Source organism: Lissotriton vulgaris, chromosome 3_1 (genome assembly GCF_964263255.1).
Source record: "Lissotriton vulgaris chromosome 3_1, aLisVul1.2, whole genome shotgun sequence".
NCBI lineage: Eukaryota > Metazoa > Chordata > Amphibia > Caudata > Salamandridae > Lissotriton > Lissotriton vulgaris.
This window is the reverse complement of record NC_141689.1, coordinates 552,037,198-552,061,235: the sequence shown is the minus strand read 5'-3', so window position 1 is coordinate 552,061,235 and position 24,038 is coordinate 552,037,198. Positions and strand designations below refer to the sequence as shown.

Genomic DNA, 24,038 nt, shown 5'->3' with positions numbered 1-24,038 from the left:
ATCACTAAACTCTCGGCCACCTGGTGAAACCAGGGTGGGCTGCCAGCCCTGACACAGAGTAGGTGTTCCCGCCCGTGTAAGGAGGCGCCACGCTGTGTTGTGATCCATTGCACGCTTTGCAGCCACTCCTAAGCGTGGCAGGTGTCCCGGGGGCGTGCGTCTGTGCTGAAGGAAGGGAAGGTGCGGCAGGCCACGAGCCCTCCACTCCCCTGCGCCGTCTCACGCACAGCACCACAAGATGGAAATGAGTACGAGTTCGGCAGGCCTGCTACCCATGCAACACTAGTGCTTTTGCACGATTCTACTGATGCAAATGTGGCTTTCCCACTAGTGAAATGACCATGCGAGAGCAAGTTAGAAATAATCATCGCCACAACATTAGGATATAATGATAGTAGTGATACTTTTTAAAAGCCCCTCGCCCCAAGATATAAAAAAAGGGCTTATTGGGAGGAGGGCGGCGGGCGGAAAGGGGTTGGAAACCTTACCGATTGGGTTGTGGGACGGAACTGACAGCTATGTGTCTGACTTTACCCCAGCCCTGCAGGACTTTCAAGATTTCCCAATAAAGTACAGCCCAGCTACCTGTCCCCTGGCACTAAGCACAGGTTACTGCAGCATACATTAAACAACAACACAGCAAGCATTGATTTACATTTTTCGAATCACTTTAAGCATAGTCAACAACATAAACAAACAGCAGTTACTTGGCACGTAAAAAACAACGACCTTACTTCCAGTACACGTGCGGAGCTTTTCTCTTTGCTCAAGTAATAACGCTGTAACGCCCAAATGACACAAAGTACGAAAACTTGTCACAATCATAATTTGTGCTCCTCCCTGTCTCATATGTTCTCTTTGCAGATAAATGAGCACACATTCAGAGCTTCGATGTTTAAGTTTTTGGCTTGAATTAAATAAGAAACGTGTGTTCACCGTCAATCAAAGCCTCACTTTTTACCACGTAAAAAAACAAGCAAACTCACCGCCGCAGCCCGGCTTCAACAGGAAGCCAGGCAACCTTTGTTGGGACGGGGGCGGGGCCAGACACGCGACCGGAGCTTTCCAGGAGGCAGGCTGCAGTGGCTGGCGCATGGCTCCGGTGCAGAGAGAGGAGAGCCCTGCGTGCAGCCGGCGTCCGCCCGGGAAGCCAAGGAGCGGAGTGCCGGTGTCCCTGTGCCCGTTGACGTCGGAGTGAGCAGCCCGGAGCGGGACGAGTAGAAGTCCGGGTGAGTGGTGCTCCGTGCTTGCGTGTTTGTGTGTAGGCAGAGGGGTGGGGGCTGGCTGTGTCTGTGTGTGAGCAGGGGCTGTGAGTTACTCTGCGCAAGCGCGGCTCAGACGCGCGCTCCCGCGGTCAAAACTGAGACTGCAAAAGCGCGCGTCTGAGTCGTGTCCACTCTCCTAAATACGGGCCACATTAGGTCTGTAGCAGACACTCTCAATGCTCACGCATTGAGAGTACGTCTGCTCGACCTAAAAAAGTAGATCCCTAAAAGTGAGCAGTGTAATGGCACATTGATTTGGCAATGCTCCAGGTGAGGGACAGACACAAGAAGGACAAGGCAAGCCACTAAATAAGAAGCAGAGAAATGAGAGTGACACTCAAACAATGCTAGGCAATGGGTGGACTGCAAGTTCCCCTATGTTCTTGGTCATCCCACAATATGTCTTGATCTAAAATCCACAGTTAATTAAAGGAGAAAAAAGAAAAAATAAATCACAGGTGCCATTGTCTTCCTACTAGGTCTACTGAGACCTAGAACAAACAGTCTGACATACCACAGGAGAACAAGAATAAAAGGAGAAAACAAAATCTAACAAGCATTTACAATGTAATGGTTTTGCCTTTGTTAAAGTTAGAGCTATTGGCATTGCTCTTGACATTATTTTTATTTATGTTTTTTTTAACATAAATAAATGGCATTGTCATTTACAATGCCACTAGCTTTATCTCTCGCAAATGACACACACAAACACACACAGAGCCCCCCCCACACAGAGCCCCTCACACACACAGCCACACAGAGCCCCCCACACACACAGCCACACAGAGCCTCCCCCACACACAGCCACACAGAGCCCCCCACACACACAGCCACACAGAGCCCCCCCCACACACAGCCACACACAGCCCTCCACACACACCCACACAGCACAAGCAGGCAACAGGGGCACACGGAGGCACAAGCAGGCAACAGGGGCACACGGAGGCACAAGCAGGCAACAGGGGCACACGGAGGCACAAGCAGGCAACAGGGGCACACGGGGGCACAAGCAGGCAACAGGGGCACACGGAGGCACAAGCAGGCGACAGGGGCACACGGAGGCACAAGCAGGCGACAGGGGCACACGGAGGCACAAGCAGGCGACAGGGGCACGAAAACTGAGGCACAAGCAGGCGACAAGGGCACGAAAACTGAGGCACAAGCAGGCGACAAGGGCACGAAAACTGAGGCACAAGCAGGCGACAGGGGCACGAAAACGGAGGCACAAGCAGGGAACAGGGGCACACGGAGGCACAAGCAGGCAACAGGGTCACGAAAACAAGCACAAGCAGGCAAAAGGGTCACAAGCAGGAATTGTAATTTAGACGGGGCTGAAGTGGAGAACGGTCAGTAGGGAAGTAGTGCGGCTGGTGCAGTGGTACCAGGCCGAAAGGTGAGAGGGGCTGTCTGCACCCCAGTTTGGACAGTTTCCACTACCTAACAGGGATTGGTGGGAGGGGGGCGTACTTCTTGCTTGCTTTAGGGCTGTTACTTCGGGGACGCAGTGCACGCTCTAGCCTGCTGCCTGCTGCCGCCGGGACACGACAACAGGCAGGGAGAGGACAGGCTGGGAGAGGGCAGGGAGGGGACAGGCGGGGAGAGGGCAGGGAGGGGACAGGCTGGGAGGGGACAGGCTGGGAGAGGGCAGGCTGGAAGTGGACCGGCTGGAAGAGGACAGGCTGGGAAAGGGCAGGGAGGGGACAGGCTGGGAGAGGGCAGGCCGTGAGTGGACAGGCTGCGAGAGGACAGGCTGCGAGAGGGCAGGCTGCGAGAGGGCAGGCTGCGAGAGGGCAGGCTGCGAGAGGGCAGGCTGCGAGAGGGCAGGCTGCGAGAGGGCAGGCTGCGAGAGGGCAGGCTGGGAGTGGGCAGGCTGGGAGTGGGCAGGCTGGGAGAGGGCAGGCTGGGAGAGGGCAGGCTGGGAGAGGGCAGGCTGCGAGAAGGCAGGCTGCGAGAGGACAGGGCAGTAAGGGGGAAGGACTGGGGATGGGCAGTAAGATAAGATTGGGACAGGGGAAACAAGGTAGTGGGGGTGGGGCAGTAGGACTGGGAGTGGCGGCAGCCGGGACGGAATGGGGGTGGCTTGGTGCTGCATAGGTAGGGAGCTGTGGCAGTCGGTATTAGCGTCCACCCCACCCCTCCCCCCAGAATAGGCCTTGGGTGTGAGACAGGCTCAGGCTGCGAGAGGACAGGGCAGTAAGGGGGAAGGACTGGGGGTGGGCAGTAAGATAAGATTGGGACAGGGGAAACAAGGTAGTGGGGGTGGGGCAGTAGGACTGGGAGTGGCGGCAGCCGGGACGGAATGGGGGTGGCTTGGTGCTGCATAGGTAGGGACCTGTGGCAGTCGGTATTAGCGTCCACTCCACCCCTCCCCCCAGAATAGGCCTTGGGTGTGAGACAGGCTCCCAGCCTGCCGGCGGGAGACGAGTCACTGCAGCTGTAATGTGAGCCACACACCTGGCAGGCAAACAAACACCAACCAGGCCAGACCTGCAGAGCTATCAGAGGGCGGGGATTCGAAGCGCTTTATATAAGGTAAGGTAACTTGTGCGAGAGAACACCTCTACGAGAAGGGCTTCCTTACACCATGTCATGTCTAAGACAAAGTATCAGCGCAATATCCACATGGAAAGACCTTTACGAGCAGTGCATCCCATAGTGTGACACTGTCATGCCAAAGGGAAACCACAGCGGATGGACTATTCCTCTTCAAAGAACTCTATCACCAGTACATCCCCAACACATACTGTGATACCATATCATGTCAAAGAAACTGTGAGAGGGAAGATCTGCAAGCAAAGACCTCAAGGAGCAGTGAATCCCAGCTTACAGTGTGACATCATGGGTCGCCAAAGAGAAGCAACCACAGCCCAATAGGATTATCTACAAGGAAAGGGTTTCTACGGACATGGCGTCACCAAGCCACAGTGTGACATCATATCAAATAAAAGGGAAATAATCAGAGAGAGAACATCTGCAAGGAAATACTTCTAGTAAGCACTACAAGCCAGCCCATAGTGTCACACCCTTCGGTGACAAACCTAAATCATTATAGTGGGTTCGTCTACACGGAAAGACTTCTAGGAACACTGACTAGCAGTCCAAGGGGTGACAACATATGGTGCCAAAGGGAGATAATCCTCAAAGTAGGAGAATATACAAGGAAAGGCTTCTAGGAGCACTGCACGCCAGTCCATAGTGTGATATCAAAAGATGGCAAACAGAAAGCATCACTGAGCGGTCATCTATTAAGAAAACATCTGGGAGTACAGCATTCCCAAAATTGCAGCGTGACCCCTCGTTAAACCAAAGAGACCATCTACAAGGAAAAACTCATGAAAAATGGAGCCCAGGAGAAGTGGAGACCACACTGCAGTGGGATACCATTTATTCCCAAAAAGAGACAATGCGTCCACAAGGAAAACGTTTATGGTCTTCCAGACATCACCACAGTGTGACACTAAGCCAAGTCAAAGAGGAACAACCATGAAATTGGTATCGACTGCAGGGCAAGAGCTTTGAGCCTTGCAAACCCCCAGAGTGATGCTCTCTAATGCCCAAGACAACCATCAGATAGTGAGCCCTTCTATGAAAAAAAAGGTGCGAGTAACAGACCACCAGGGTCACAACATTATGCATGAGCAGAAAACCCAATTTCAGAAAAGGGACTCTCGTCTCGTCGACCACGTCTCGTCCTCGTGCTCCTTCTGAGGGCGGTACTGCACAGTGCCGACAGTGAGCACGTTTGCCCCACTCACCTGGTCTGGCGGCTGCTGGAGAAGGAGAGCTCCCGCTCCTCGGGACTCTCCGGGGCCGCGGCGGGACTTGCTCTTTCCCCGGGGCTCCTCCTTCGCTCGGGAGCCTCGGGACAGACGCAGGCTGCTTCCTGCTCTCCACTCCTCCTCCGGATGAAGTGGCGGAGACTCGGCCGGCTGGGCCAATCCCAGCGCGGCCCTGGCTGGAGGCACACGGCTGCTTCCTTCGGGCCGGCTTCTCGCTGCGGGCAGCATCTCCGGTCTCCCTCACAACACGGGAGACCGGCAAGGCAGGCAATGGCTTCCCCAAGGAAGGGGGAAGCGGAAACCACGTCCTCCCGGCCCCGCCCACAACCAGGCGGCGGGCCGGACATCTTCTTCCGGTGTTTCCAATGCCGGACCAGATTCGGGGGCGTTCTCGAGAACAGGCTTTCGGCTGACGTCGCCAAAAGCCAAAAATTCTCGGGAACGCCCCCGAATCTGGTCCTGCATTGACGAACAAACGTGTCTTCCAATGGCTAGCCTCCCTTTATGGAGCTAGCCAATGGAAGACGGGGCGGATTCCAAGTCCCATATACTATACTCATTAGGTTTTTTCCTAGCGCATGCGTACTTCGTACGCATTGGCTAGGCAAAACCTAACAAGCCCCATATACCATACTCATTAGGTTTTTTCCTAGCGCATGCGTACTTCGTACGCATTGGCTAGGCAAAACCTAAAAAGGAGTAAAATGTGAGGAGGATGTGAGGGAGGAGCTATGGAAAAAAGAAAGGAAAAGATGGTTGCAACATGCTCAGGAGGAGGATAGGTTGGAGAGGTCAAAGAAAGGGTGATGATATAAGGGTGAATGAGAGGTTAAAAGAGAAGTGGAAACATCATTTAGGAGAAAAAGGTAAAGAAGTAAAAAAGTGGGAAACTCTGCTTAAAAAAGGGTAAAATGAAGAAAAAAATGGTTACTTTAAAAACAACAAAAATAAAAAAATCTGGAAAAACACCTGAACAACAGGACTCTTTTCCAAGAAGGGGTTTCATCAGATTGTCAATCTTGTAAAACCCTTCTAGGATAACAATTTGTCATAAAAAATTCAATTGAATAGATTTGTCAGGACCACTCTCTTCAAAGAGGAACTTTGTTGGGTTCGCACAGAGCAGATTTTACTTCACTCTCTCCTGTAGACGTCTAAAGTACTTGGTGCAAATAGCTGTGAAAATGTCAGGTATTACAAATGCTTCTACCATCTTCCGAGATACTAAAGTTACAGCAACACTCATCTGCACATTGTGTAGCAACAAGCTGTGGTATTGTTAATATCACTGTGCATCCATGAACTGCTATATACCAGTCCCACAGCAAGAGTACGCACGGCCCAAACCGTATCTTGAGGACGGTGGGTTGAGTGGGGCATCAGATAGGGATGCCCGCTCTCCCACTATTATCCGCAATCGCCACAGAGCCATTTGCGATTGCAGCCAGGACGGGGCAGTTCTACTGGAAACTTCACACAGGACACACTATTCATCAAATAGCACTCTATGCTAATGACCTTTACTTTTCCTGCAAGGGGGTGGAGCGGGAGGACCTGCCGGGAACCCACTCCCTATTGGAGGAGTTTAGCTCCTTCTCCGAACTAAAAGTGAGCTGGCAGAAATAAAGGCTCTTCCCGGTAGCACCTACAGGACAGCCCCCAACTGACTTAACACAGCTGCAATGGAAACCAAGCTGCCAACCCTACTTGGAAGTCCGATTATATCCCTTTTTACCAGACCTATACGAGGGAAATATAGGGCGGGGAGTGTGAGGGTTGTGGACGCCCATAGCCTTTTGGCAGACCCTGCCTCGCTCAGTAATTGGCAGGATTGCACTTCTGAAAATGGTGACGCTTCAATGCCTATTATACTATTTAATCACACTTCCACTTTGGATCCCCGCGACATTATTCAAAGACCTAAATGCGCTGATCTGGCCTTTTATATAGGGACGGGGCGACGCAGAGTGGCGCTTACAACAACACAACGACCGGTAAAGGAGGGTGGGTTAGCAGTCCCCGAATTTGAGACCTACCTACTACATGGCAGCTCAGCTATAATGGTTGGTTATGGATATCGCACAGAAACGAAAACCAGATGGTGATCCACGCACAGCATCGCCGCTGCTCCCTGATCTTTTGCGGGTACCCCTTGGGATAACCAGGTCAGCCTGAGGAGGCTCGCACACATTTAACGTGCAGCCTCGGAGCTGGCATTGAGCTCTGCAAAAAATTTGAACTACGGCCTCATATTCTCCAGACATACCACAAGACATGCTGAGGGCGCTAACACATGGAGGCAACTAGTGGGACTTGGAGGTGTGGCTGGAGTGACCGAGATGGGGGATCTCTACAGAAACACAGAGCTGCTCCCCTTCAAGAAGTTCCAGGCAAAATCCAACCTTGCCCGCAGTCATTTCCTTTTACACAGAGCGGTTACAGCAGCAATCTGTAAACCCTGGCGGATGGGAGCTGCGGAGCCCCCATCACAACAGAGCTGCTACTACATCGTCCGATCAGCAGGCAGTATCAAAGCGGTATCCTGCGTGTACAAAGCTCTGCAGGCAGACCAGCGGAGCCTGCTGGAGAAATTACGTGCCCAATGGGAGACTTGGGTATCCCGATCCTGCTGTAGGAATGGGACAATATTTTGGCTGGAGTACCCAGAGTGTCTAGGAATGCGCGCTTCAAACTCAACTACTATGTACTACATAGATCTTATGTGACCCCAGAGCACATACATAGATACTTCCAAATGGAAGAGGTGGCTTGCCCTCGATGCAAAGAGGAAATGGTGCATATTATCCATATGTTCTTGTCCTGCCCGAGACGGCGTGAGTTCTGGGGAGAGGTTTTGCACCTTGTAGAAGTCCAACAGTACAGGTAAGAATATAAAGAAGTTTATTGTAGATAACAGTACAAAGGCCGTCAGCCCAAAGACCGGTCCTCTTCAGTTATAAACCTCTATTCCATAATAGAACTTAGAAGGATACATAAAATGCATCAATGAGTAATAGACATAAAAGAAAAATGCAACACACCTACTAGAAGAGATAATTGAAAGAGATCCCACCCACGACAGCCCATTTATTACTGGGTTGTTTCCTCATACATCCAAGTCCAAAGTAACCAGTAAATTCCAAGACCTCGCATTTATCCTAGCCAAGTGCGAAATAGCCAGAAATAGGAAAGCAGCCAGGGGACCTAGGCTGGTCACATGGAAGAACGAGTTGATAAAGTAGGTGGGCTGTGAGGGACTAATAAGGTAAACGAAGAGGGGACTGGGGAATATATAAGTAGCTAGAGCCTAGGAGGACTTGGTAGACGCCTTTTCTCACCCAGACCCATAGAACCCCTGCGAGAACCTAATGATTGTGCTCCATGAGATATTCACCACCTTAAGATCAAGGACTCTCCACACAGACCTTCTCCCATCACAACCGAAAGGCTACTAGGGAGATCCCGACCTACCCTAGTCTCTTACCCCTACACAACACTGATACTTTCTGCACTCAACAAGCACTCAACCCATACAAACTACATACAGTTAGCTCACGAGAGGAGGGATTGGAAAATAGTTAAGTTACGAATTAACAATGTGATCATAAGCTTACACAAAAGAAAAATAAATATGTGAAGCGAAAGACTAGACGTTGATATGGATGGATCACAAGCCACAATGCAATAAAATCAGCTTTTTTTTTTAAATCACTGTGCATCTATCACAGGATGAATATTTTTTGGGACATGTTCCATGTCATACATCGCAGCTTTGGAACAGGAGATGAAGGTCGTAGTCCGTAGCCATTGTATTCACGTGCTGGTGGGCGAATGCAAATCCCTGGAGCAGAAATCGCTTTGACTGGACGACTCTTACACTGCCGCAGAGCGCAGATACTCTGGTTTTATTTAGTCATAACATGTACTAAGGAACTGACTCTGCATGGCTATTTTATATATTTTTAGACAATTCCATTCTGTTTAGACTATGACTGTTAATATTCATGGGTTTCTACCACGGCGTTGTTCCATCAGTCAATGCCTCTATCTTTGTAATTACTCAACCTACATGAGCTCAAGAAATATTTTATATAAGTGAAGTGCCATTGTATATTTATTTCTACTGTTAGAACCATGGAGATGCTGTAATTAGATCCATGTAAACAAGTATGGTAATTACTGTATAATTTTAAAGTGACATGAATTTTAACATACTGTTCTTCTATGCACGCTTTTATAGTCGCTTGACCGAAATAAAATTTTATGAAAGAAAAAGACCCCACTGTGAGGTGCTGTAGACATGAGTCATTAAATCGGAGGAGGCAGCATTAACTGAGAAACGTCGGTGCCTAGATTTGTCGGCATACAATGCCAGAACACTAGCTGAAGCAGATCAGACAGGCTGCCTCCTGGCCTAGATCCTTTTGGAGGACTAGCGAAGACATCCCTTTCTTGCTCATTGCAATGAACTGAGAGATCTTGTTTATTCTTAACATGGATATGTTAGACAATGTTCTGCTTATATGATTGTCTGTATCGATGCCCGTTTTCAAATAGCGCTCGGTGCCTCAAACATTTCTCCCTAGAGTCCCGAACGATCTTCACAAAGAGGTAGAAAGCCCCATTAGCTAACAAAAAATTAAATCTGCAATCAGGACTCTGGTGTAGGGTAAGACTCCAGCCCTTAACGGTTTACCCACCAAATTATTATTTAAAAAAAAATACTATTATTGAATTTTGTTTTCAAGCAAGCAACATAAATAAATTCATATACAGACAATTATTCAGAGAGATTTCATAGAGATAAAATAAACATTGAGGTATAAACCTATACATAAAAGCAGCATTACTTTCATATACAGTAATAAATTCATTATTACTTTTGAAACAAGCATTTGCAATGCAATAGGTCTCGCATTAGGAACGTTTGAGCTATTGGTATTGTAAATGACACTTTTTTTATTTATGTGTTGGTTTTGAAAATAGCGGAATTAATAGCTTTGTCATTTACAATGCCAATAGTTATAACTTTTGCAAATGTGACACCTATAGCCTTTGTAATGCAATATGTGTTGTATTTATGCGACTTAGATGTATTGATATTACAAATAACAATTGATTTTGTTTTTTTAAAACAATTAATACTTAAATAAAAGTTATTGTAATTTATAATGGCAATATCTTAAACTTTTGTAAATAACTATTGTGAAGATTATGTTCAGTGTATTTTATTGTGTCGAAAATCCAAGAACAGAAGTGAAATATTAACATTTTTTGTGACATTTGTAATAAAGCTCGAAACATTGAGAGAACATATTTGAACCAGTTGTTGTTGAATGGTTGCACAGATTGATGCTGTGGTGACGCTGAGTGATGCTGTGGTGGCGCTGAGTGATGCTGTGGTGGCGACGAGTGATGCTGTGGTGGCGACGAGTGATGCTGTGGTGGCGACGAGTGATGCTGTGGTGGCGACGAGTGATGCTGTGGTAGCGACAAGTGATGCTGTGGTGGCGACAAGTGATGCTGTGGTGGCGACGAGTGATGCTGTGGTAGCGACAAGTGATGCTGTGGTGGCGACAAGTGATGCTGTGGTGGCGACAAGTGATGCTGTGGTGGCGACAAGTGATGCTGTGGTGGCGACAAGTGATGCTGTGGTGGCGACAAGTGATGCTGTGGTGGCGACAAGTGATGCTGTGGTGGCGACGAGTGATGCGGTGGTACCGAGTGATGCTGTGGTGACGAGTGATGCTGTGGTGACGAGTGATGCTGTGGTGACGAGTGATGCTGTGGTGACGAGTGATGCTGTGGTGACGAGTGATGCTGTGGTGACGAGTGATGCTGTGGTGACGAGTGATGCTGTGGTGACGAGTGATGCTGTGGTGACGAGTAATACTGTGGTAGCTACGAGTGACGCTGGGGTAGCACATAGTGATGTTGTGGTGCCCCTGAGTGATGCTGTGGTGGTGCTGAGTGATGCTGTGGTGATGCGATAGCTAGACACATACATACAAATGTTGTCATTTACAATGCCAATAGCTCTAACTTTGGCAAAGGCGCGACCGTTGCATTGTAAATGCATGTTGCCGTTCCTACTGGTCACAGTTTCTTTCTTCTTTTTATATGTTCCGGATTTCATTCTTCTTTCTAGCCATCTCTCTCACACTCTCAGTATCGTAGCCAGTGTATTGTGGGCCACACTGTAAGGAAGTAAATGGGCCCCACGGCTACTACTTGATTGAAGGGTTCAGTGCGCTGCTTAAGACTGAGTCTTGGTGACACTGCACCTGCTGCACTAATTGAAGCTACGCCACTGCACACTCTTTCATTCTCTTTGTCTCATCATGTCTCCTTTTAGTCCTCCTTTACTGTTGACTTCCTACCCCTGGCCTCTGTTATGGTTTTCCCTTTCTTTTGTTTTTATGAACGTTTTTTCTGCGGACAGAACAAAACCATAAATAATTATAAGTGTCAACACCACTCCCCCTTAAGCTGTGAAAGTGGTGAGTTCACGACGTCACTGATTCACACTATTGCACAACATCCTAATCACGTCACACTATGCATCATAAGCACATCTGTTTTGCCATCTCAAGTTCTTCACACTATGGCCACCTGTGTTGTAAGCAAATCTGCCCTGGTGCTCAGATGAGTCAAAAGCCTAATGACAAGAAGAGGGCGAAAAGAAACAGAAAAGAGGGCGAAAAGAAACGGAAAAGAGGGCGAAAAGAAATGGGAAAGAGGGCGAAAGGAAGCGGAAAAGAAACGGGAAAGAGGGGTGAAATTAATTTGCAGCCCCGGAATGCTTAAGTCCTGTAGTCGTCGCCTCGGGGTGGGCTAAGGTCTGTGGGAAGCGGCATTTGCGAGGAGACAGATCCTAAGCCCACTTGAGCTGCCTTGTAGTGGGTGCTGCTGCCACCTCTCATCACAATGCAGGTTCAAGGCTGCCATGAACGCCCTGCTCGCTGAGCCCTCTCCCGTCCCCCAAGGAGGAACTTACGGAGACAATGATCTATTTGACAGCTGCAATTACATGGCAGGCTGATTAACCTGTTAATTTTGAGCGCCATCATTGCTGCTGTATTTGGTTTCTCCCGCGGAGGGAACAGTGTCAGGGGGCGGGGACGGAGCGTGCCCTCGGGCCCTGCTTGCAGGTGGTCCAGTCACGGGCGCCCCCCGGGAGTGCGGGAGACAATGTGCGCTGCTCTTTTCACAGGAGCGCGCGACGGAGCGTGAAACTGTAAGGCAGGCACACGACACGCGCACACACACCAGTGAACTGGAGCCTGTTGTGCCACCTGTAGCCCCTGGCCTCCCTGCGCAGCTCCAGCGATACGGAGAGAAAGGGGGTGGGGCAGCGGCACCGCCGGAGCAAGCACCCTTCCTGGCCTCGTCACCAAGGGCGACCTCTGCTGTAACTCCGCCTGAGAACATTCGGTGCCCTCTCTTGCCTTCCGACACGGCTGCCAAGTATACCAAATTGTTGGTGGGCCCAGTTTATGCGAACAGTTATGGCGAGGTGACAAGCGTGCCCCGCAGGAAGCCTTTACTCACAAGCACCATGGTCCATGGAAAAAACCTCACTAGAATGAAATCGCTTTAACTTAAGAACACATAGCAATTTGTGTATTTATTTGGTGTAGCGCATGCCAAACCAGTACTGTACACCTAAGCTTGCCATTCTTGGAACTCAAAAGGCAGGGACAAAGAAAAACCGGTGGGGAATAATTGGTGTAGCTTCATCCTCTAAAGTCATATGCGAGAAAAAAACATAGCAATGTGTAACATGCATGCCGTTAAACAGGGCTTTCAGTGCCATGTCCTGCCGATGCTCAGCACTGGCATTTCTAAAACCAGGATGCCAAACATCCAAGGCGTGGAACGCAGGCGAGAGAGGCGGGCTCTATTTCGAAAGGCAGGAGCCTGCGAAGTTCCGGCAGATTCCCCGCCTCTGTAGCAGGGTAGCGGTGACGTAGCTCGTCCGGAACGCGGCACCTTGGAGGCAGAGGGAGCCCACAAGCAAGCAGGGATTCCGGGAGAAGAAAGCAGGGATTCCAGGAGCGATGCGGTTCTCGATAGAGAGCAGGAAATGCATAACGGTGCGAAGAAGCAAGAAGAGCCCGGTGAGTGGGGGGGTGGGCGTGTGTGGGTGTAACTGTGTGTGTGCGCGTGTGTAGCTGTGCGTGTGTATGTATATGTGTGGCTGTGTGTCTGTTAACTGTGCGTGTGTATATGTGTGTCTGTGTGCGTGTGTCCCGATGCATTGTGCCTGCGTGGGTGTATGTGTGTGTGCACATGCGTGAGTGTGGCTGTGTGTGATTGAGAGAGGCTGTGAATGTGAGACAGGAGATGTGCACGGCGCCGGGCTGGGCGTACGCGCCCAGGAGGAGAAATCTGAGAAATCTCCGCGCGTGCCCATCTCCTGTCTCAGATTCCCAGGAGATGGGCAACAATAGTTGTCGAGCTAGACGCATGCTCGACCTAAAAAACAACCTCCACCAATAAACTGGAGCCCACATTGTTTCTCCCAGTTTTTTGGGCCTTTCGGCCTTTTCTTTCATAAATTCCTTTCTCCAGATCAAAGGTGGAAAGGAGCCGGGCGAGCCATTGTAAAAAGGATGGGGCCATCGGATCCAACCAAGCTGTGGCGATACAGATTTTAGCCACTGCCATCGCTAGAAACATAAAATACGGTTGGGTACCATCTGATCCTGAGCTACTTACTCCAAGTGTCATTAATTCTGGGGTTAAAACCACATTCACCTTTAGGGTTAGTTCTAGGAACTGCTCTCTATCTTTCTTCAGGGCATCAAGCCGCTAACAGGTTGAGAACATGTGAACCACATCTGCCCTGAGGGCTTGGCAGCGAGGGCAACTGATACATACTGATCCACCCACTTTGCTATTTTCTTTGGTGTGTAGAACAAATCCATGTTTTGAATATTGTATGACTTGTCTCTATAGCAATGGTAAACACAGATGTAAAGTAAATATAAGGTTATTGCATGCAAGATTGTGTACATGTGTTGCACAATATTAAGTTAAGGTGCTGCGTATTTGGAAGTGTGTTTATACCAATATAAAGTTGGAAGTGGTCAATGTAGGTGATTCGGAGTTGGGTTTCCAATATGTTTTCCAATATTTGACACAGAGGGACAAGCTGGAAGGATGATGTTGCTAAACCTTACCTCCGAGTACGATATGAACACTCAATTTACTGTTCTGAACCTAATGTCTAGAAGTCATTCCATTGTCTATGTGATTCGTGGTTTGAGGGTTATCCTCTCTTGAGCGCGGAAGGAATTGGCCAGTTGCTGCTGACATTTACAGTTTGGAGTCAAAACAAAGGTGATTAACATTTAAGCATTTGAGGTGTTCATGTTTTAAATATGTTGATGATGAATGTGTGTGTGTGCATGTAAATAAAAATGTGGCCACAGAGTGATGTTTTTGTATAATGTAGCATAATGTTATGACGTTTAATATAAGACTGAAAAGATAAACTGAAGAATTTTTTGTGTATGAGAACCAGTATAAAACATTTTTAAAGGAGAAATATTGAGTAGACATATAAAAGTTGAATTGCAAAAGTTGTTAGAAACACATGGGGATTATGGAAACTCCATTACAGCACATGCAAAAACCCTTTCCAGGTGAACAGAATTTTTTTTAAAAAATACTGTAGGGGGTGTTGTAAGGCTACTCAGAAGCACAAGTAGCCCTGGCCAAACGAAGGGACATTTATTTGATGACAAAACATTAGAACACACTGTTAAACACCGTAAGAGTAAATATGTAGGAGCTAAATTGCAGAAGTGAAAAACCACCTTCCCTTTATGGCGAGTTTTTTGTGAGCAGTCTTAGGACTCCTCAAATGACGATCCCCTAGAACAAGTCCACTCTCCCACCTTCCGTTGACTCAATGGGCACTTCCAATAAAGTACTTAGCATTTGTCCACTGACACAGCTACAGGAAGCTGCAGAGGATTTTGAGAATCCTGAAGTTGAGACTCCTTCAACAACCCCAAAGGATTCCCCTAATTTTGCCCCGCAGATGTCATAACCAAGACACAAGTACTCCCAGACAACAAGTAAGGGTGGGTGAGACTCAATTTTGAGGACAATCAGTTGCATGTTTCATTTGCAACATTGAATATATTACAGAACAGAGATGCAACAGGAAGGGTAGTTGGGAGTGAAGGTCTACCCGACAACAGAGAGTTGCAGATGCGCTAGATCATGGAATGATTATGTAGACAGGGTTGTTAGTATGGCAAGATGGCCAGTATCCTAATGAAGAGATGAGGATTTTAGAAGGACTGAAAATAATTTACTACCTTGGCTGAAGGAGAAGGGGAGTATAACTGTTACACCCGAAAGCATTCAGGAATTGGCATCACAAAGTGAGGGCATAAGGAATGCATGAGAAGCAGGGGGAGAAGGATAATATGGTAATCTTTCAGGGCAGATTCACTGAAGTTTTGGGAGGATAACAAATAGAGTAGATTCAATACATCGGCTTGTATGATGAGCAACTTCCAATGCTGCTGGGGGTAACATTTTGAAATTAAATTATTTTACCTCTGTTTCTTTTAAAAATAACATTGAATTACCTGCTCTTAGTTTTATATTGGTCTAATCCAGGACTACTGCACCTGTTAGAGTGCTTGCCTTTTGCACTAGCCACTTTTTCCCGGGGGAGTGGGGAGGACTAAGAGCCTACTGTGGGAAGCCATTTTTGTTAGAACTCCAATTGCTCTAATCAACTGGACTATATCATGAAGCCCGTGGAGTGCCAAAGGAAAGACTACCTGCACCCATCCATGCCTGACAAGGTCCAATGGCCAAAAATCCTACAACTAGCTCCCCAGGTCAGACTACTTATTCCGCCCATGAACTAACTGCCCTAAGGAGGCACCCAAGTGCTACATGATTCCTTTCAATTGAACTTAATGAAGGACACTTAGTAAGGGCTGTGTGCCCTCCTGGTCATTTACTCCCTTATACAATAATACCCCCCTCTCAACGCAGATTGAAACTGTTTCTTATCAACTGCAGATCCTTCCCCTGCCACAAGCTGAACATTGTTTTGCTTTTAAAATAAGAAAAAACAGATGTGTTTGAAACCTGGCTCCATGAGTAGTAAGGTTCAAAAAAAGCACAAGCCTTGACCCGACTATTTTATAGTCGGGTCAAGGCTTGTGCTTTATTTTTTTATTAAGGAGAGAACAGGAAGGGTGGAGGATTGGCAATCCTTCTAAAGATGGACGTTTCCTATCAATGGAACCTTCCCCTTCCCCTATCGCCAACTGTGAAAACTTGGCGTTCGCAATAGCCTTCTCCCCCAGCCTTTAAGTGGGTCAGAGTGGGACTACAAGCACACTTATACTATCGTTTCAGTTCATTGGGTCCTTCTGGTTTATACAGCCCTGCAAAGTCACCGTGGAAAATAAGTGAACAGAGACTGATATACTTCACAGAATTTGGGGATACAAGAAACCATAGCAACCAAATGATCAATTACCTTTCGTAATTAAGCAAATGATGTTTCATTTAGAAAAGAAAACCTTATACATCCTGTAAAGGGACGTTAAGGCCTTAACTATTTTGATTAGGGGGAAAATGACATTTTAAGCAGCACGAACAGCTTGTTAAACATCAATCCTCAATGGAGTGCATTTAGGTTTCCAATATTTGTGTAGGCTTTTTAGAACCACTAAATTATTTGGGCCAGATTTAGAAAAAGTTGTTGCAATGAAAATGTAGGCATAGGGACGCTTTCATGCGTCTGTGGGGTGGCATACCTAAATGTAGGTGAACACCCACATAACTTGATATTCAGATACACTTTGCAGGTAGTCTCCAAGACTGGACATTTACACAAACGTACTCCTGTCAACAGTTAGTGTGTTTGAAGGACCGATTGGGAAGAGTACATCTGCATATTCAACAGGGAGGGGATTCTCCATGGGGACAAAATATTTAATCTACGGAGACTACAACACTTTACACTTACAAATGCACATTCAATATTTCCACATACATATTTTTTGGTCAACTGAAAATTACACATGCATACATTTTACGCATGTGGTAATACCTGAAAATGATGTCAGGAGTAGATTGACAGGAATTTTCCTGGGAATTTTGTTAACAGCAAAAGAGTTTGAAAAATGCTCTAATCAGAGGAGTAATCCCACAGCAGCAAATTAACAACTTATTTCGCCCTTTGCTTTGTGAATCAAGCAGTTGATGTTCTGGATTATCAGTAATTTTATGAAAAGAACACTACATGTACACATGTCACTTTTTAAATAAGTATTGATAGAAGTACGCTTTCCTACACTTGTACACTGAAATGTAACACTGTGCTCACAGTTTTCAAATATTAGGGTTTACATGCTGAAGGATATCCTATGCAATTCAATCTGAACTTATAATGTTGCATAGCACAGATGCTAAACCCATAAAGAATCTAAGACAGGTGTGTATTTCCAGATCAATCAATCAATCATCGCATTTATATAGCGCGCTACTCACCCAGAGGGTCTCAAGGCGCTGGGGGAGGGGGGTCCACTACTGCTCGAACAGCCAGGTCTTGAGTTGCTTCCTGAAGGCGAGGTGGTCCTGGGTCAGGCGGAGGTGGGTGGGGAGGGAGTTCCATGTCTTGGCGGCGAGGTAGGAGAAGGACCATCCCCCTGTGGTGGCTCTTCGGATGCGGGAGACGGCGGCGAGGGCGTGGCTGGTCGATCGAAGCTGGCGTTTGGGAGCGTAGAAGTTGAGGCGGCTGTTGAGGTATCCTGGGCCTTGGTTGTGTAGGGCTTTGTGTGCGTGGGTGAGGAGACGGAAGGTGATTCTCTTGTTGACCGGGAGCCAGTGCAGGTCTCTCAGGTGTCCGGAGATGTGGCTGCGACGGGGGATGTCCAGGATGAGTCGTGCTGAGGCGTTCTGGATCCGCTGGAGTCTCTTCTGGAGTTTGGCGGTGGTTCCGGCGTAGAGGGAGTTGCCGTAGTCCAGACGGCTGGTGACGAGGGCCTGGGTGACCGTCTTCCTGGTCTCGGTGGGGATCCACCGGAAGATCCTACGTAGTATGCGCAGGATGTTGAAGCACGACGAGGAGACGGCGTTGACTTGTCTGGTCATGGAGAGGGAGGAGTCCAGGATGAAGCCCAGGTTGCGTGCGTGGTCTGTTGGTTTGGGTGCGCTGCCTAGGGCGGGGGGCCACCAGGAGTCGTCCCAAGCGGCGGGTGAGGATCCCAGGATGAGGACTTCCGTCTTGTCCGAGTTCAGTTTCAGGCGGCTGTTCTTCATCCATTCGGCTACCTCTTTCATCCCTTCGTGAAGGTTGGCTCTGGCGGTGGCGGGGTCGTTGGTAAGGGAGAGGATCAGCTGGGTGTCGTCGGCGTAGGAGATGATGTTGAGGTTGTGCTGGCGTGCGATGTCTGCGAGGGGGCTCATGTAGACGTTGAAGAGGGTTGGACTGAGCGAGGAGCCCTGAGGGACGCCGCAGATGACTTCTGTGGCTTCTGATCTGAACGGAGGGAGACGGACTCTCTGTGTCCTTCCGGCGAGGAAGGAGATGATCCACTCCAGTGCCTTCTCCTGGACTCCGACGTTGCTGAGGCGTTGTACTAGGGTACGGTGGCAGACAGTGTCGAAGGCCGCGGAGAGGTCGAGGAGGATGAGGGCCGCTGTTTCTCCGTTGTCGAGCAGCGCTCGGATGTCATCGGTGGCTGCGATCAGGGCGGTCTCGGTGCTGTGGTTGGCCCGGAATCCAGACTGCGAGGGGTCGAGGGATCCGTTCGTCTCGAGGAAGGCGGCCAGCTGCTTGTTGACGGTCTTCTCGATTACTTTTGCAGGAAACGGGAGCAGCGAGATGGGGCGGTAGTTCTTGAGGTCGGTCGATGGCTTCTTGAGTAGGGCGCTGAGTTCGGCGTGCTTCCAGCTCTCCGGGAAGGTAGCGGTGTCGATGATGTCCCGCAGGTGGGGTGCGATGACAGCGTCGGCCTTGTTGAAGACGTGGTGAGGGCAGGGGTCGGCCGGAGATCCGGAGTGGATAGAGTTCATCGTGCGGACGGTGTCTTCGGTGCTGATCGGAGTCCAGGCACGGAGAGTGGTGGTGGGGGGCGGTGGTTCGGTCGTGGTGTTCGTTGGTTGACTGCTGAAGCTGTTGTGTATGTCCGCGATCTTGTTGTGGAAGTAGGAGGCGAGGGAGTTGCAGAGGTCTTGCGAAGGGGTGATGTCGTTGTTTTCGGCGTTGGGGTTGGAGAGCTCTTTGACGATGTTGAAGAGTTCCTTGCTGTTGTGTGCGTTGTTGTCCAGTCGATCCTTGAATGCAGTTTTCTTGGTGGCGTGGATGAGTTGGTGGTGTTTTCGGGTGGCGAGCTTGAGGGCAGTCATGTTGTCCGGTGTTGGGTCTCTGCGCCAGGTTCTCTCGAGGGTTCGGCAGTTCTTCTTGGAGCTCTTGAGTTAGTCGGTGAACCATGGGGCTTTCTTGCTACCGGGTCTGCTGGGCGGGGTCTTCAGGGGGGCAAGCTCGTCAGCGCAGTCGCATATCCACTTCGTGAGGTTGGTGGCCGCCTGGCTAGGGTTCGTTGTGCTGGTGGGAGGGTTCATGATCAGGGAGGTCGCGAGCTGGTCGGCTGTGATCTTGTTCCAGCTCCTGCGTGCTACCTTTTGCTGGTGGTGGTGGATCGTGGTCCTTCCGAAGCTGAAGTGGACGCAGCTGTGGTCCGTCCAGTGGAGATGGATGATTGGACTCTTTATCATCCGAATAGCCAATAAATCTAAAAAGAAGAATGAAGGCCAGCATCTATTCCACCTGAAGGCAGAGTTAAATAATCCTGCATTTAGAGATCCCTCATGAACTTTATTACGTCTCACCAAGTGCACACTGTTCAGTTTAATTCTGTAATACAACACAAAATGAACAATGTTACAGAAACATACATTAAAGCACATTCACCTCACTTTCCTGTTAATCACTTTTTTTGTCCTGCAGAACTTTCACCTTGTGTTTTTTCTCTGGCCGCTACAGTATGGAGATATAACATGTACTTCGGAACAAAAAAGTAAATACCTGCTAAATTGAAGACCTACCTCTTTACATTACCAGAGATCTACAACAGATACTGACCATCTACCTGACTCATTTGCCTCCCTTCCCTCAGAATGCCATAATGTCAATAAGAGCCCTTATCAGTCAAACACGTATTCCAAAGAAGCCGCTCAACAGCATGCTACCTAATAAAATAGATTTTTAAACTTGCATACCATGGATGTACAACAATTTAGAAAGCACAGCACTGAAAGGCCAGAAACGCACACAACTGTGCCTTGGTTTATGAATGTAGAAGTAGTTCATGCATTTTTCCAAAGTATACTGGTAAACTGTTTTCTTTTACAATGTTAAATCTATGATTGTCTTGCACATCGTGACATTTGCATTGGTTATTTGATCACTACATTCATAATAAACAAATTATAAAAGTGGCCTTCGTCACTGTAAGTAATATGATGTTCCATCATTTTTACTATTTATAATATGAAAAACTGGAAAACAAAAACAAACCTAATAAATGATCACTATTTGAACACAAAAGTTTACCTTTAAGAATCGATTCATGGCAAACAAGGCACACTCTTGCCTCCTTTTCCATATACGGTAGTTTGCATTTCCGATTGCAGCAGGTGGCACAAAACACCTATACGGAGAAAAGTTTCAAATAAATAATGTCATACTTCCACCAACTGAAATAATCAGCAATTAGTTAGATATAGATCAAACACATAATTGACAAAACCACAACAGAAACATAGCATTGAAATGAAATGAACAACAAATAGTCTTTCAGAAATTCAGGCTGAAAGAATAGAAATAAAACAAATTTCTGTATATAATAAAGATAAAAAAGGCCCAGAGAGATGAGGTTGCAGGGAGAGCCATCCTGTTGACTTAGAATGAACGAATTAAACATTTATCAGTGCAGCATACACTTTTAATGAAGCTAAACAAAAAGAAAAAAGAAAACTACGTAATTAGACTATACAGCCCTAGGCAGTTCAGTCCATTAGACTGAGCAGTCTAAGACACCATGGGTTTCCAGAGTAGTGTGCAGCCAGAGTAAAGCACTTCAACGCCTTCTCAGAAGTGAGAAGTGCTGTATAGATAAAAAATACAATAACATTTACAGATAATAAATTGCTCTATACAAAGAGATAACATTACGTTTTTTTTATGACAAGGCTAGTAATTGGTAACAGTGTGAAGAGTTTGCAAACTGAGAAATGTGTCACCTAAGCGAGCTCACCTAAAGTGGGGAATTCAATTCATAACTTAACCGAAAAAGGTCTATGTATTGATATACATCATAGCAGAAGTTATCACATAAAATAATCCACTTGAAGCAAATAATCAATAAAAGGCTGAAAACTTAAGAAAGCCTTTCAATAATTGCTATCAGAGAGCCAGGTGGTCTATAACTTGGTGGAAGGTAAATAGAACTAAAGCCTGGTATAACCAATCAGCGCACTAATGAACAAGTAAGCTACCTTTGGTAACGCTGCTTCTGATAGAGAATATCTAGCCATAGATTTTTCACCTTTAGAGGGGGGCGTTAGGTGGTGCTCGAGCGGAATGGCTGCTCTTCCGTGAGGCTCCCGCTGCTTGGCACCGATGTCCTGCCAGTCATCCTGTCCATTCGGCGTAGATCGTCACAAAACACCGAAAATTGAAGAGTCCATGTAGCTGAGAGGCTGCGGCGCGAGATTGGCACAGATCTGACGAGAAATGTGGTAGCGACAGGGGTTCACATCCTGCCCCGTGCGGACAGGCCAGGCAGTCTGCAACTAACTACTGCTGGGCTTGCCCGCTCATGCCAGTGCCAGGGATTCCATGTGGTGTGTGGGCCAGAGAGACAGAGACTTGGCGGTTAAAGCGGCGAGTCCCGCTGGCGCTTCCCTAATATATTCGGAAAAGGCGAGCTCACAGAGATTGACGACGGGAGCGGATGGGACAATGCACGTTTGACAGCTTGGTGCTAAGATGAGGTTAGTCCTTGCTGCCTCGGCGGTCGCGTGGGTGACGGATCGACCATAAGCGGCGCCCTCTTCAGAAACTGCAGGCGGCTTTGGCGTGGTAGCAGAGCACTTTGCCAGTGCTTTCAATGCCAGGGGTGAATCTATAGATATCTGCAGGGTGCTCCAGCAGGACATGAAAGCGTCTGGATAGCTGTATATACTACATTTGTGCGCCTACAAGTGGCAAGACATCGCTGAATGCGTGGTTGGTGAGTGGCCGCCCTGGTATCAGAAGCGACGCCTCAGAGGAAATTAAACAGTTTTTGTTGGGATAGTGAGAAGGCACCATTGAAGTTACATAAGTGGATAATCTACACCAGTGCCTGTTGCAAGGAAGGGCCCTAGAGTACTCCACAGGACGCCCTTGACTCTAGCCTGGCTGAGCACGTTGGCCTGAAAGACACTTACAGAGGTAACATATATTTGGAAAGTGAGTGAAGGTATACTTCAGACCCAAGGCCTCTGTACCCAGTGGAGTCACAACCTTGGTGCTCTCCCCGCATAGTTTCCACTGCTCATATTATGACTGCAAGAGCCCGGAATGGGGAAACCAGATGCCTGTCAGCGGCACATCACCTTCAATGCAAAGAAAAGTACCCAGCAGCAATTAACAGATGCAGAAGGCGGAACTCAGGAGTGACAACTAGATGCACAACCCTCACAAAATGAAGATTTGAAAGCACTGTTGCAAGAGGTTCGTCAGGGATTTGCAGGCATAGCAGACAAAATTGACACAATGACCACTCGTATGGATGCCATTGCCCACAAGATTGATGGTCATGAAGCACGCATTAAAGAAACGGAGCAACGCATCTCGGATGCTGAGAATGCAACTACCCACATCCAGAGCTCAGTATCGCAAATGGATAAACTGCTCAAACTTACCGCTGCTAAAAATGAAGACATTGAATCGAGGAGTCGTAGAAATAATATCCGAGTTTTGGGCATTCCTGAGAGCACAAATAAGGGCAAAATGGAGGACTACATCAAGAGGCTATTGCTAGACGTAGTGGTGGTGGAACTTCTCTCCTCTCAATTCGTTGTGGAGAGGGCACATAGCTCCCTCGGACCAAAACCACCTCCTGGAAGCACGCTCGACCCAATATTGCCCAACTCCTGAATTATAGAGACAGAGATGTCGCCCTCCGGACCGCGAGAGAAAAGAAACAGCTGAATTTCGAGGGAGTGCCCTTCACTGTGTATCCAGATTTTACGACCACAAGACAAGAAGAACAATGTAAATTTCTAACGGTGAAGCAGAAACTGCGACAGGCCCAAATTGATTGCGCTCTCCTTTACCCAGTGTGACTACGTGTCACGTATCAAGGCAAACAAATGTTCTATACAAAGCCCCACCAAGTGGAAGACTTTTTGAAATGGCTCAAAACTACTAAGGCAGCGGCTATAGCATCAGGGGATTCACCTAGGTCGCACACACCTCCAATAGACTTATTGGAAATTTGCAAACCAGTTGTATAGTTCCGAATGATCTCCGCTGTGTTCGCCTGGACCTGACAGAATGAATTCCTGCATAAAAGGAACCTGGCCTTTAGGACTACACACAAGAACTGGAGATCCGTGTCATACGATGGGCACCGAGACTCATAAGTTGCCAGGCACCTTCGTGCCTAACAGGGGATACGGCGGTCAACTCGATACCCCTGGAGGGCGGGAGGTACCTGTGTGCCACCTTGAAACGCTCCCCCTAAGGGAGATCCCCCTATCAGATTTCTTTGGATGATGCTAACTAAAACAGCTGAACGACATGTTCAGTTTTGAGGGTGCTGGAGAGGGGGAGGGACAGTTTTATCTGGTATGTTTGGGATGCTTCAGTGGGAGGGAGTGGCAGAGTTATGGTTTATGGTAAAGTTAGATATAAGCTATTCTTTTATTTTCTCTTGCTCGATCATTACTATGT

The 24,038-nt window shown here is 48.0% G+C and overlaps 1 protein-coding gene across 5 annotated transcripts in view; it reads right to left on the bottom strand.

Annotated features, from left to right (window-relative positions):
- Nucleotides 1-24,038, bottom strand: part of ZFYVE16 (zinc finger FYVE-type containing 16) — a 743,498-nt gene that overhangs the window by 450,961 nt on the left and 268,499 nt on the right. For all 5 annotated transcript variants that reach the window (XM_086960830.1, XM_086960829.1, XM_086960828.1 and 2 more), the window contains exon 4: nucleotides 20,649-20,745. In XM_086960830.1, coding sequence (XP_086816956.1) covers nucleotides 20,649-20,745 — 97 coding nt within the window. The remainder of the gene's footprint in view (nucleotides 1-20,648; nucleotides 20,746-24,038) is intronic.